The 14,099-nt window shown below is 39.8% G+C and overlaps 1 protein-coding gene across 1 annotated transcript in view; it reads right to left on the bottom strand.

The window, feature by feature from the left end:
- PRIM2 (DNA primase subunit 2) overlaps nucleotides 1-14,099 on the bottom strand; it is a 132,423-nt gene that overhangs the window by 14,485 nt on the left and 103,839 nt on the right. The window contains exons 10-11 of the mRNA XM_075046408.1: nucleotides 9,723-9,849; nucleotides 8,788-8,870 (exon numbers count right to left, since the gene is read on the bottom strand). Of these exons, the coding sequence (XP_074902509.1) occupies nucleotides 8,788-8,870; nucleotides 9,723-9,849 (210 nt within the window). The remainder of the gene's footprint in view (nucleotides 1-8,787; nucleotides 8,871-9,722; nucleotides 9,850-14,099) is intronic.

Here is a 14,099-nt window from a genome sequence, read left to right as displayed (position 1 = left end):
TTCTTGGAATAAACATCCGGATTCATTCTTTCTGCTTCAGGCTATATAATAACTAGGCGAGACCTGGAAGTTATCTGCTCTATTACCTCAAGAAGATGACTTCAGCAGATGCAATCTCAGACAAGATACAGCCTCAGAAAATCTGGACTGGAATAGCAGGCTGGAACTAGATACTTCACAGCAAGCAGATTCACACATTCAAATGTTTTGATCACTTTTTCATTATTGACTGTACTACAAAATGACTGCAATGTAAGCAGTCCAATGCTCAGATTGACTACTGAAGTCATGTGAGGTCTGGCAGTATTTGCTCTGCACCATCATCCCAAGTTCCAGCTTTCCTTTTTCACACCTAGCCTGTCCGCAGAGAGCCCTTAGGAAAAGCACTGTGAGGATGGGGTTTGTTTCCACCACAGACCAGCCAAATGCTTTATCTGTTGAAAAAAGCTCAGAAACTTCCTGGTCTTATGAACCTAAAAGGAAACAGTGTACTCCATATCTCAAGAGCATGAAGGACAGCCCTAGAAACAGAAGACTGAGAACAGCACTGGAAAACTAACCATATTGGGTAAACCCACAACCATCCAGGCTGGACTCTAGCCCACATTCTGGCTCATATAATAGCCATGAGGAACAAGCTTCATAAACAAGAAAGGTGCTTGTTCACAGGCTTGAAGGGAAAACATGTTGAGTACTCTAAAACAACAGATTAAAATCCCAGTGAGGGACCAATTCATGACTACATAGCTAAATCCAAAATAAATGTTTGGAGAATTATGCATCAGTCACATAAAAATGGACAGGTCTCATAAATTAAAAATTCTGAGCAGAGAAGGCCAGTACTTGAGAAGCTAAAGAAAGGCTCCACATTTTTCAAATCTAAGAAATATCCCAAAATAAGCAAGATAAAAACACTAAAAAGATTGAAAATAACATTAATAGATGTATTCTGACAGTGTCAGATTGAAGTATACACTCTTGCTGTTGAAAAACACCCAAACTCTTGACCAGAGAAGAATGTAGTTTACCATGGAGAATCAGCTACCATCTACACTAGAAAATGGAGAACCTTAAGGACAACTGAAGCACTTGACCAAAGTGCTAACAATAAACTGCAGGAACACGCAAAGGCCTCAGGTTCTGAATGGACAGACAGAGAAAGCCTGGAACCAGAACTAAAATCAAGGCGGAGCACGGGTGATTTGGAAAGATCCCATAAAAACAGATGGCATAAAGACCAAACACAGCAAGAGAAACACATCCAAACCAATGGGTTGCTGCTTGCAGTTTTTTCCTGAAACAACCAAATCCACCTGAAGCAACTGCCAATCAATTTGAAATCAACTAAGACAGTAGCCTGAATTTTATTATTCAAGGACCTCCTGAGATAACCTGTGAAACTTATGGGAGAACTAGGAAAAATAATTACTTACGTGGTTGCTAATGTACTACAAATCCAAACCTTCTGATGGTCTAAAGCACAGTGAACTAACTTCATCGAAGTTAAACCACCACCACTCAGGTGTCTGTATCCCCTTGATGAACACAATATATTCAGGAATAAGCTATGGTTTTTGTGCTGATAGACAGCACAAAGATCATTGAAAAGAAACACATAAAACATGAAAAGAGCATTGTCCTATGACAGCCCCCAGGCCTCTTATCAGCAAAAAAACCCCCACGTTCTCAAGACTAGTTTGTCAGCAGGACCTTGATGAATATTAAAAAATGTTGTGAACAAATGGAAAGGCAACACCCTCAAACAGTACCAGTTCTGATCCAGATCACTATGTATGAACTGGAGATAATAAGGGTTCAACAGACAGCTATGAAAAACAAAGAGTCCCCCAAACAAGAAACACAAGCCTCCAGGCACTGCTGATAAAAGCATGTGCTAGGTCTCTGTCAAACTCAGACTTGAATATCTGTACTCATACTTGCACAAATTAAGATTAAGACACCAGCTCTGTTTCATCTGGGGTACAAAATAGCCACCAATGTAAAATTATTTGTGCACAGCCTAAGGTGCCATGGTTTCTCCAGCCCCTCTGGCCAGGACAGCATCTACATCCTGACTGATGCTTTTGGAAGGCCTGACGAGTTTCCAGTCAACCTCTGTTTCAGAATGAGAATTTAATCTCAGTAGGGAACAGAAATTGTTGACTTTTCAACCCTTTAAAGTGAACTTTTTAGCTTAGGAGAGAAATATTTATTACTGCTCGTGTGAAGAAAGAAGTGTGATGTACTCCTCTCACAAATAACCACTTGCCCAGAAGAGTGCCCTGGAGTACCCTAGTTCAACAAAAACTACAGGACTGTACAGAACTTTCAACAACAGCAAAACAGTTGGTGAGCACGTGAACAGAACTGTAGGTGCGAGCTCTGAAGATCTCACAATCTTGAGCACAAATATGCTCCCTGAGACCTAGCATGAAGATGTCTTTTAAAACTCTCATTTGTTTTCATGACAATGGCTACGTAACAGATTTGCACATTATCTGATAAACACAGGAAAAATTTTAGGGCAGAAACCATCCACCCAAGAGGTCTCCTGGGTAAAGATATTGGCACATTCTTGAAAAGAAGCATGCTATATGCTTATACCATATAAGTAATCTGTAGCCCCAAAACATTTAGTTTGGGTGAAAAATACATTACTAAAAAAAACCAAAGATTGATCTCCTAAAATTTAGAAACCACTACAAGCAAAAACCTACGGTTCATTTTAAGAATTAAAATTATCTTGAAATGGATAGAATTGGTGAATTAAAAAAAAAAAAAAAGGATTCCACTGCTCTGTTGCAACTACTGTCAGCTGAAGGTCATATTCCTAGAAAGGCAAAAAAGGAAGCAAGTGCCCATTAGTTCAACAAAATAGTGAATGGCTAAGTTGAGATGCTGCTGGGAGACTGGGTTCTCACAGAGGAAATGCCATAGCTAAACCTTCGGAAAAAAACCAATAAAATTTATGTCTGAAGATGAAGGATTTCTCTGTAGCCAGTTATTGGCTGAGTCAGTTCAGGAAGTCGTATCTTCTCAAGTCCAGTAAATTACTATAAATTACAGGTAAAAATCACCTATTAGGAGGATAGTAACTGTCTTGGTTTAACCCCAGCCAGCAACTAAGCACCATGCAGCCGCTCACTCACTCCCCCCCCATCCAGTGGGATGGGGGAGAAAATCAGGAAAAGAAGTAAAACTCATGGGTTGAGATAAGAACGGTTTAATAGAACAGAAAAGAAGAAACTAATAATGATAATACTAATAAAATGACAACAGTAGTAATAAAAGGATTGAAATGTACAAATGATGCACAGGGCAATTGCTCACCACCTGCTGACCGACACTCAGCCAGTCCCCGAGCGGCGAACCCCTGCCCCCCCCTTCCCAGTACCTAAACTAGATGGGACGTCACATGGTATGGAATACACTGTTGGCCAGTTTGGGTCAGGTGCCCTGGCTGGGCATGAGAAGCTGAAAAATCCTTGACTATAGTCTAAACACTACTGAGCAACAACTGAAAACATCAGTGTTATCAGCATTCTTCACATACTGAACTCAAAACATAGCACTGTACCAGCTACTAGGAAGACAGTTAACTCTATCCCAGCTGAAACCAGGACATAACCTTGACATGCACCAAGTAAAAAAGCAGTACCCCAGGCCACAAGTGATGCCCAGCAGAATGTTTCCTGATGTTAATCAAAGACACCCTCTTAAGACTTGAGCAGGAATACTCTATTTTTTTAAAGTCAAACATGAGGTAGTTCAAACAGGATTGGGATTTAGACAGCAAACTTGACCAGATTCTAGAATTAGGTGGTCTTGGCATAGTGACCGAATCCTAGGATTCCACAGTGAAGTAGCCTGATATCAAACTGTCTTGGATTTTTTTGCACAGCAGGAGCATTCTTGCTGAAGAGAAGCATCAGAGGAAAAGCACAGCTTTCCCAATTAGGGAAGCTGACAGCAGTCCCACAACCTGTCCATCCCAGGAACAGAAATACTAGCACTTCTTAGATTCCAAGATGGACAATTCAATTTTGGAGTGCCCATTCATAAAAGGTGACTTCTAAGACACCATTCCCCACTGCTTGCAATCCATTAAATATGTAAGTCTATACTTATATATACGTTTGGTTTCACTGCTCAGTGCATTACTTTCACAGATCTTATAGCATTTATTTTGCTGCTAGAGAACTTGGTAGTGCTATAATACCTGCTGTACACAGAGAGCTGAAAGGATAAATTGATTCAGGAACAGAAGGTGTATTGGGTTTGCGTGGCCAGGTTTTGGTAGCAGGGGGGATACAGGGGTGGCTTCTGTGAGAAGCTGCTGGAAGCTTCTTCCCCCATGTCCAACAGAGCCAATGCCAGCCAGCTCCAGGACGGACCCACCACTGGCCAAGGCCGAGCCCATCAGTGATGGTGGTAGTGCCTCTGGGAGAACAGATTTAAGAAGGGGGGAAAAGTTGCTGCACAAAAGCAACTGCAGGCAGAGAGAGGAGTGAGAAGCTGTGAGAGCCCCAGCCCTGCAGACCCCCAGGTCAGTGCAGAAGGAGGGCAGGAGGTGCTCCAGGCGCCGGAGCAGAGATTCCTCTGCAGCCCGTGGGGAAGATCACGGTGAGGCAGGCTGTCCCCCTGCAGCTCAGGGAGGTCCACGGGGGACCCCACGCCGGAGCAGGGGGATGCCCGAAGGAGGCTGTGACCCCATGGGAATCTCGTGCTGGAGCAGGGTCCTGGCAGGACCTGTGGCCCCATGGAGACAGGAGCCCACACTGGAGCAGGTTTGCTGGCGGGACTTGTGACCCCGCGGGGGACCCACGCTGGAGCAGTCTGTGCCTGAAGGACTGCAGCCCAGGGAAGGGACCTACACTGGAGCAGTTCATGAAGAACTGCAGCCCGTGGGAAGGACTCACGTTGGAGAAGTTTGTGGAGGACTCTCTCCTGTGGGAGGGACCCCACGCTAGAACAGGGGAAGAGTGAGAAGTCCTGCCCCTGAGAAGGAAGGAGCGGCAGAGACAACATGTGATGAACTGACCCCAACAGCCATCCCCCTGCACTGCTGGGGGGGAGGAGGGAGAGAAAATCAGGAGTGGAGTTGAGCCCAGGAAGCAGGGAGGGGTGGGGGGAAGTTGCTTTAAGATTTGGTGTTATTTCTCATTACCCTATTCTGATTTGATTGGCAATAATTTAAATTAATTTCCCCAAGTTGAGTCTGTTTTGCCTGTGACAGTAACTGGTGAGTGATCTCTCCCTGTCCTTATCTCGATCCATGAGCCTTTTGTTATATTTTCTCTCCCCTGTCCAGCTGAGGAGGGGAGTGATAGAGCAGCTTTGGTGGGCACCTGGCTTCCAGCCAGGGTCAACCCACCACAGAATGTCCAGTGTGTTACCTTTCAATGTGATTTCCAGATTGCTGTAATTTGCACTCAACAGCAACTGCCAGTCTTGCGCTTTCATTTGAATTCCTTAAAGCAACTCCTTAGCCACAGAGAAGCATGCATTACTACTAATCTGGAAAACAAAAGTCTACTGTTCACATGATCTTACGCCTGTTACCACTGCAGGGAGTCTCATAACTCCCTCAGTGTCAACCATCAAGAACTGAGCTGGGAAACAGTTGAGCAAACAAGAGTTGGTTCAAGTTACTTTTGCTCAGATTTCATATAGAGGCTTGTAAAACATCCAAAACTGAATTTTCAAGCTGTCAAGCATGAACCTGCTAGCTAGCTGCAACTGGTATAGGCTAGTTGTAAATTTTGGTTAACATCTGGACTAAACAAAAGTGACATGTTCTGATCTTCCCATTAATAAAGAGACATGACACAGAACTACCAGTTAGGAACCTGACCACAGCTTTTGCAGATAGACTATTTAGATCAAGAAAAATGGGGTCTTGGGAGCCCAGAAAGATGAGGGTGAAGATCCTGGGAAGCTGAGGATTATGCTGGAGATCAGAGATGCATGGAGATGAATGCTGGGGAAAGCCCTGGGACCACAGCCTGTAATGCCTGAGACTGTTAACTGCAAGCAGCAGAAAAGCGGGTATTGGCATGACTTTCTGCCCCATCCTCCCAAACCAGCAGTAATTCCCTTGCTGGGAAGGAAAATTGAGACCTCAGTAAATACACCACCAGGTTGGGGAGCAAGTGTAGGACCGTGTGAGACAATCAAGCAGGGGTATAGCTCTAATCTCCTTGATTCTTAAAAAAAAAAACAAAAACAAACAAACAAAAAACCACTCCAAAAACAAACCAGTATCCAGATCCACTACAGGCTGTCATTTACTGTCTCATCTGTGACACCATGACACACATTTGTTGATGATTCAACTACTTTGTACACTATCTTTCATTAAGCGTGAGAGACTTCCAATCATTGCAGACAGCTCAGGGTCCTGGAAAACTGATGTAAAATTCCTGCTCCTTTTGAGTTTGCTGTCCTGTGCACGTGGCCATGTGAGTGTCCCCTCAGTCTGGAACAACACATTTATCTACCATAAACCAGGCAGAGAGAACTGAAAAAGCATTTAGGTACATACATTGATCTGGTTTTGGCAACACAGAAGGGAACTTTTCACTTTGTGACAACTTGCTTGTCTAGAGCACATAAAGCAAGAGAAGACACAAAATGAAGTCACATTTGAAGACAGCAAAAGAATTTTGGAACAACGCAAGGAACAAGTGTAAGAGGCCCTGAGCCCCAGGAAAGACATACCATTTATTAAAACACATAACTGAAAGGTCAAGCTCTGAATCATTCATCAAAAATAGGAATCTGTCAGGTTGTAAGGAAGCTCTCATTTGATCTGGAGTTAACAGGAGGTCTAACAGACTCAAAGGGTATGGTTTGAGTCAATGTCAATCTTGAGGCCCAGTTACGGGAAAAGCAACTACATCAGAGGCTTCAAAAGATTGCCAAATCATCCACCCCTAACAACCATTCACTGAGCTAAAGGAAAAACAACATTTCTGATACTCAGCGACTATCACCAGCATCAGAGAAGACTCTAAAAAGCCACGGTCTGGACTGAAGGATCCTGAACTGTTATTAGTCATGCAAATAATATTGGACCACGCAAACATAGCAATGAGGAGTGGTAGCAATAAGATCTGTACGAGATCTTGGGGACAGATGTGAACCGATCATCTTCCTCTTCTCCTACTGAGTATCTCAAAGACTGATGTAAAAGATCAATTTCTGAAAACCCAGCACAGCCAACTTCTTTTGTATTTATTTATTTAAGTAGTAGGAGTAGTTTTTGAGTGGAGGGTGTTTTGGTTTGGGTTTTTTTCGGTTTAACACTAGGAGTGGCCACTGCAGAGCCCTGGACCCCAACTGCACTTAAACAAAATTCGTGGACAGGACAGCATCTGTTTCCAGGAAAAGACAACGTTGATGGAGACAGTTTTTCTTAGTCACTTTTGATAAGAAAATTTAAGATTCCTGGTAAATCCCAATCCTACTTTACAAGGGAAAAAAACCCAAACATACACACACAAAAAACCTAAAATCCAATTCACATCAAGTGAGGAACTATGTTAAATATAAAGATACTGCCCTACTGTGCAAATTCACTGAAGAAATAACCTCTACTAAATCCTACCCACACATAGCAAGGCAGCTAAAACAGTAAATCCTCACCAATCTTTCCAATGATCAGCAGGATAAAAATCTCAGTGCAGCATCAATTTTTGATGCATATAAAAAGGAAAAAAAGCCAAAGGAAAGTATCTCTAGTGCCTGTCAGATATATGGAAGGCAGTCAAATGCTTATTTATATGAACCAGGAGAAAAGAAAAAAAACAAAAAGAAAAAAGGAAAAAGTCTGGGTATTTCATGAATGACTATGAGTGAACAATAAACACTTTAAAACTATTCTCTTTTAATTTGTATCTTAATTATTCCTTCCAAGGGAGAAGGGAGTTCCACTACTTTAAGTGGAACTTTCATGCTCGTTTCTGTCTAGTTCAACACTCTGTTGAAGCCTGACAAGCAATGGTGATACTCCACGTGAACTAAAGACAACAACTTAAAGCAAGTTTTTCTTATGGACCTAAAGCAAGTTTCAGGCAATTAATATACACAACTTTTTGCTGAACTGTCTCAGCTTAACTCTAACCCATACTCCATTGAAAATGATGGCATACTTTCATAGCCTTAACCTCTTGCTAGAGCAAGCAATGGGAGTCACAGTCCTAATATATACACCTCAAAAAGTTCCAATTCCTACATTGTCCTTGCTATATAAGGCAGGGTTTCAATTTAATGTTACCTTTTAAAAAGCTACTAAAAATCTTTGCTTAATTTCGCTAGGCATTTCATGTGCTTTTGTTGTTTAGGGGAAGTTAGCACAATGGATGATTAAGAGTGTATGTTTTTTAGAAGTTTATTACAGAAAACAATTACTTATGTCTACTGACTACACAGTAGAGTCTTCCACAAGTCACTGCAAGAATAAAAATTCTCCAAAATATTGCCAGATTCATTTAAATTGTTTTTTTATCACAGTGCAGTAAAATGAAGTAAAACAAAATTCTGCATTGTATCCACTATAGTAATAAACCAAGTCATAATATTAAACAATAAAAGGTGATGACAATAACCAACACATCAGTGGAAGCACTGGAGCCAGAAAGCCAAGATTCCAGTTTAAACCTTTTATAAGAAGAGATACATCACAATACATACTGACAAATTGCATATAGCACTCCTACAAAAATAAAAAGTAAAATTGAAAAGCAGTGCCTTATTAATGAAAGCACCAAACAAAATATGCCTTACTTGAGTTATTCCACTGGGAGGGATCTTGTATGACTGCAGCTTCTGTTTCAATAGCTCAGGATCACTGTGGCGGAATGGGCACCCTGACAGTAAAAAACAAGCAAGCTCACAAACAAGGCTGTTTACCCAGGAGTTAGTGCAGTAAGGCACTCGAGAGACCAGCTAAGCTGTTCCTAATTGTCTAACAACTTATTAATAAGAAAGTTAATTGCCCATGCATACAATTGCTTACTTTTTTTTTTTTTTTTTTTAATAATTACTCCACTGCATGGTTATCAGGGCACCACAGGCTCAAGAGTTACATAAAATACCCCACCATAAACAGGCCACAATTCTCATTCACTGGCAGGAAAAGAGTTTTAGTTAGTTCCTTACTAACAATGATAGCGCTGGTACATTTAATAGCTGTGAAAAAAAGCAGGAAAAGACAAGTAATGAGAGCCAAGTGGTCTTTAGAGCACAGTCCTTTGTAAAAGTATTACTTTATAAATACTTTAGGAAGTTCCACCACCTTAAATAAGAGTGAGGTTTTTTTGTCCCAGAATTAGTTTTGAGAGACAACTGAATGAACGACTTAGTACTAAAACAACAACAGTGAAGCCAGTGCAGGTTTTCCATGTTTAGTCACACAGAGGCAGGAGGTTTTCAAGTACCCTAGCAAACATCAGAATTTCTGTACGATTTAATTAGTATCTCAAAACACCTCTAATTGGTCACTTTTTAAAGCATCTGTACATTTAAAGTCTCTTTGCACTGCATGACACAACGTATATAAAAACAGAAGGTATCAAGTGCTATCTAAAGAGAACAGTGCAAGACCACTGTGGCCTTGAAATTAAATACATAACTTAAGAGACTACAGGAGGGAGCAACTTCTCTAGCCAAGGGTTTCCACTGTTTTTAAACTTCCTCTTTTTTTTTTTAAGGTAACTCACCATGATAATCCCCTTGACTTGGTGGATTGGACATGATAATCTTCATGCAGCTGTATGGAGTATAATCAGTTCTCTTTCCTTCTTTCCCATAGCTGTGGCGAATGCTGTAAGCATAACCTTTGTCAAACTAAATAAAAACAAAAGAATAAATTCTTACATATTGTGCCAGTGATTCTATCTGCTCCACAAACAGAAATATTGGATAACAAAATAAATCTTTCAAACATATTCAAACTGAGAAAAACAAAAATCGAGTTGCTTGCTGCTAGCTTTGATTTTTATACTACTTGGACTTGTATATGCACATATACATGTTTTACAGACACATCAAGAGAGAAGTGTGTAACTGCATTGATTTAAGGTCTTTTCAGCTCATGCAGTAATTGCTTTAAAGATAAGATGATTTAAAGATCAAAATTTTGAACCCCATGATGTTGGTAAATGGAGAAAACATAGTAATTCAAAATCTTTCATAAATGGCCATAAATTGATTGCTTTATCAGGCAAAAAATAGAAATAAAGATTTCTTTACTCAGGTTCACATTCATGTTCTCCCAAAGCATAATGCTTCACCTATACTTTGTTTCAGCACTGAAGTTCAATTCATTAGACTTTAAAATGGAGTATAGTTTGCTTGTACAAAAGAGAAAGATTTTAGCAAATCTCTTTTGTCTACTGATAGATTACCAACTCCTCCAATAAAATGAAATCTTCCAATGTAATATAGATGTAAACAAACATTTATCTTGGCAGCTGAGTACAGCACTATCAATATATCATTTTAGATAAGTCCTGTGGAGAACATTCAATGACATAAGTTCATGTTATTTTATATGTGGCAATAGGTGACATAAAATCTGTAGTAGAATCAGCTAATTTAACATATGGATTCCGTTAAGTTGCATTAGCTACTATAAGACATCAAGGAACATTTTTCAAATACCACACTTCTACTCCTAAAAAAACCAAATAGGATAAAATAATGAAGCATCATATTTACAGTTACACATCCTCAGTCTCTCTTCTCTTCAAAAAAGCTATGACAATACATAAAAGAACAACTGTGCTCTTGCTCAATTCAAAATTTTAGCATTAAAGTTATGTAAAGTTCTGTGTCTGAATATAAACAACTCCCATAAGAATTTATGTTACCTTCTTAAAAACCACTTTAAAATGATTTTTTTACTCTGGTATTTTACTAATGTAAGACAATGTAATATACTGAGAGAAATCATTCACGCATACAACTCGTAACACTACTACTTCAAGAATACTCTCATTTCTACAGATAAAAGTAGTCCCCTGTTTGGCCTGTGGACTTCCAGACAGTAATTCAGAATATTCATATACCTATGAAATACCTCGACCTGCTAAAATATCTTTAAAATAAAATAGAAAAATAAGTATATTTTTCTTCATATAAAACACTTCAATGTTTTTGAAAAATATCTATAACATAATATGTAAATACATAATAAATGTGCATAAAAATATACACAACCTTTGAGAATAAAATCCTAAATTGCACCGGATTCAAAGGGTAAAAAAGAAACTTCTCCATCAAGATGCTGGTCATAATCAAGTCAAAGTATCAAGAAGAGTAATATTCAGCACTCATTCAAATAAGGCTTAAGACATCCAAAGCTCTGAACAAACGTAGACCAATTAATCCTTACTGTGCATTTGACAAAGTCACTTTATTCTATTTTAAAAGATTTTTTTTAAAGGGAGAGAAAAAAGAAAAGAGAGAGAGAAAACAAACAGCATTGTGTTTTCCAGCATAGCCACAGGCAGGATCCAGCACGTCGGAATATTCCTAAGCCAACCATTTTGCTCAGGAGAGAAAAGAATTGGTTGGTTGAATAGTAAATGAAGACAATTTTTGCTAGCAACACAGCTGGGCTTCCTTAGAAAGAAGAGTAAGACTGTATGAGGATGTGCTATAGGTGCATGCACATACTTGGGAAGGGCCAGGAGAACAGGTACCCTCCCCTTAGCTGAGTCCTGCTGTTGCTCTTGCAGGAGCTGCAAATGGTATATTTATTCCAGAAAAACAGCAAACATCAAATACAAAGATGTGCATATTTTAATTACAAACCTCTGAGTGAACCTGTTAAACTGAAGATGGAGTCTGTGATCCTACAGCCACCTATTCTTCCACCCAGAAGCTCCGGAACCTTTCCTCCTTCTTTGCAAAAGATGAATGAAAGCATATTTCATTTGCTTAACAAAGGATATTTGAGCAAGCAGTTACGTTAGATTAAATTAGGTTTTTGTACGGGAAAAGCAAATCTTGTATGCTTCAGGATGTATTGCTTAGTTTGCCAGAAAATTAACACCCCTCTTTAACAGTTCTGTATACTAAAATCTTGGGCTGTACTTTTCACATCACTTGCCTTAATGCCCACAGAAATTACTTTTACTACCTAACTCATTATTTTATGCGGAGAAGCAGCTCTTGTAGTAAATAGAAACAACAGCTACATAATAACACAACATGGCCTTGAGACAGGTTGGGTATTTTCTCACTGCTTTCTTGTAATCCTGTTTGGATCTCAGAGTTTTTCCAGTGACAGATGGCAGAAAATAACATAGCTACGTGGTGCAAGTTAGCACCTGCGCAGTTACATGCTTCACTAAGAACTCTCTCATCCTTGTGATTCAGCGTTTCTTATCACTGATCAAGGAAACAGGATTCTAGCAGGGCCAATATCCAACAGGCTGTGTGGTCATCCTCAGTGGGAATAAACCATGAATTGCAGCATTTCATTTCAGGAAACACATCCTGCAGAACAGCCCTCTCTGTACATTGGGGGATGAACTCAATGATCAGACTCACTCTTTCCTAATACCATTACTCTAGGATGGGCACAAAGAAAAATCCACCTCAGGAGCAATCCCTTTTGCCAGCAAAAGCATCAAGGTATAATTAGAAATGTTTGAAATGTGCAGAAATGAGAAGGCAGAGAGGTAGGGAACTGTCCCCTCCTTTTTATTCTAACCCCCCAAATCAAAGTGGTAGGATTTTCACAGTTCCTTCAACAAAATAAAACAAATTATGTGCAGCACGCATCACGCATATAGGTGTTTGCAGGGACATTCTAACTGCTTATAAATTGCTTGGTTTAAAACTATGTCAGAAAAACAGTTTAAAACCTGTAAAACTACTATTACAGTATATTCTACTGCAATCTACTGTAAAGTCATTATGGCAAAAACCTGTAAAAGGTCAAAACTCGAATTAAGTGATTTGAAAAAACACTTTTTTGGTGATGGCCCTGTAAGAACTTTTGAGGACTCTATTGAAGTCTGATATGAACTTGCTCAACAATAAAGATGCTGCATGAGTGGGTGCATTTACCTTGTTTTCTGCCTGACAGTTTCCATTGAGACAAAAGAAACTCAAGAATACAAAGGCAAAAAATTATTCTATTACCATAGAAAAACTGAGTATGCACATACATCCCGCCCTAGTCTGTGCTAAATATCAATGGAAACTTACTGCCAAAATTACAATGTTACAGAGTTATAAAACAGCAATGTTAAAACAACATCATTATATTATTGAGTATCTACACCTACTAGATCACCTACTGTTGGTAAGGCTTTGGAACAGGGATTCTCTGCAACTCTTTAACTGTATGGCCCACATCTCAACTATCGCAGTTATTTTTCCTCTATTTAGCTCTCTAAGCTTTCTAAAAACTGCAAGGCATTTGCAATTTATGTGCTGGGTGGATGGGCTATGAGGGAGAAAGGGATCAAGAAATATGTCTCATTTAAGCCGTGAACTGATTCACACTGAAGCTAAGAAGCTGAGGCAAAGACAGCCCTTTAACAACATCTCTATCAAAATTCATCACTTAGGTGCTGGCTGGCATGTGCAAATCTTGGGATTAGCAGCAGTGTGAGTTTTAACTTCATCACTGAAGATACCAAGTTTTTTGAGGACTTCTCTTTCCTCCAGGCAAGGCTATAGGATGCACGTGACACCTGGTCTGAAAAGCACTGCTGATGACAAGTGGGTAGTTTCGAGTTTTTATGCATCAGTATTTGTTGTAATGAACCAAGATGCCCAGTGTATGGTACCGAATGTACTAATGATGATCCCAGAACAGGTGACACCAAGCCTTTCTTAGACTTCTTCTCCCTATAAGAAACTAAGCTCTTAGCACTGATCAGTGGGACTAAACCACTAGTCCAAAGTCAGAATCAAGGAGGCTGAGGGAAAGTTCCCTGGGCATAGATGAGCATACCGTACCAAGGAACTTACATTTTGCTTTTATGTGGTATATTCACATGAGTATCAGACTAATGCAGATTAATTTGCCTTATAACTCTTAGTTAAGACACACACACTTCTAACCTTCTCTAGAA

This window comes from Buteo buteo, chromosome 15 (genome assembly GCF_964188355.1).
Source record: "Buteo buteo chromosome 15, bButBut1.hap1.1, whole genome shotgun sequence".
Lineage (NCBI taxonomy): Eukaryota > Metazoa > Chordata > Aves > Accipitriformes > Accipitridae > Buteo > Buteo buteo.
The sequence above is the reverse complement of the archived record's forward strand: the minus strand, read 5'-3'. Positions and strand labels throughout refer to the sequence as shown.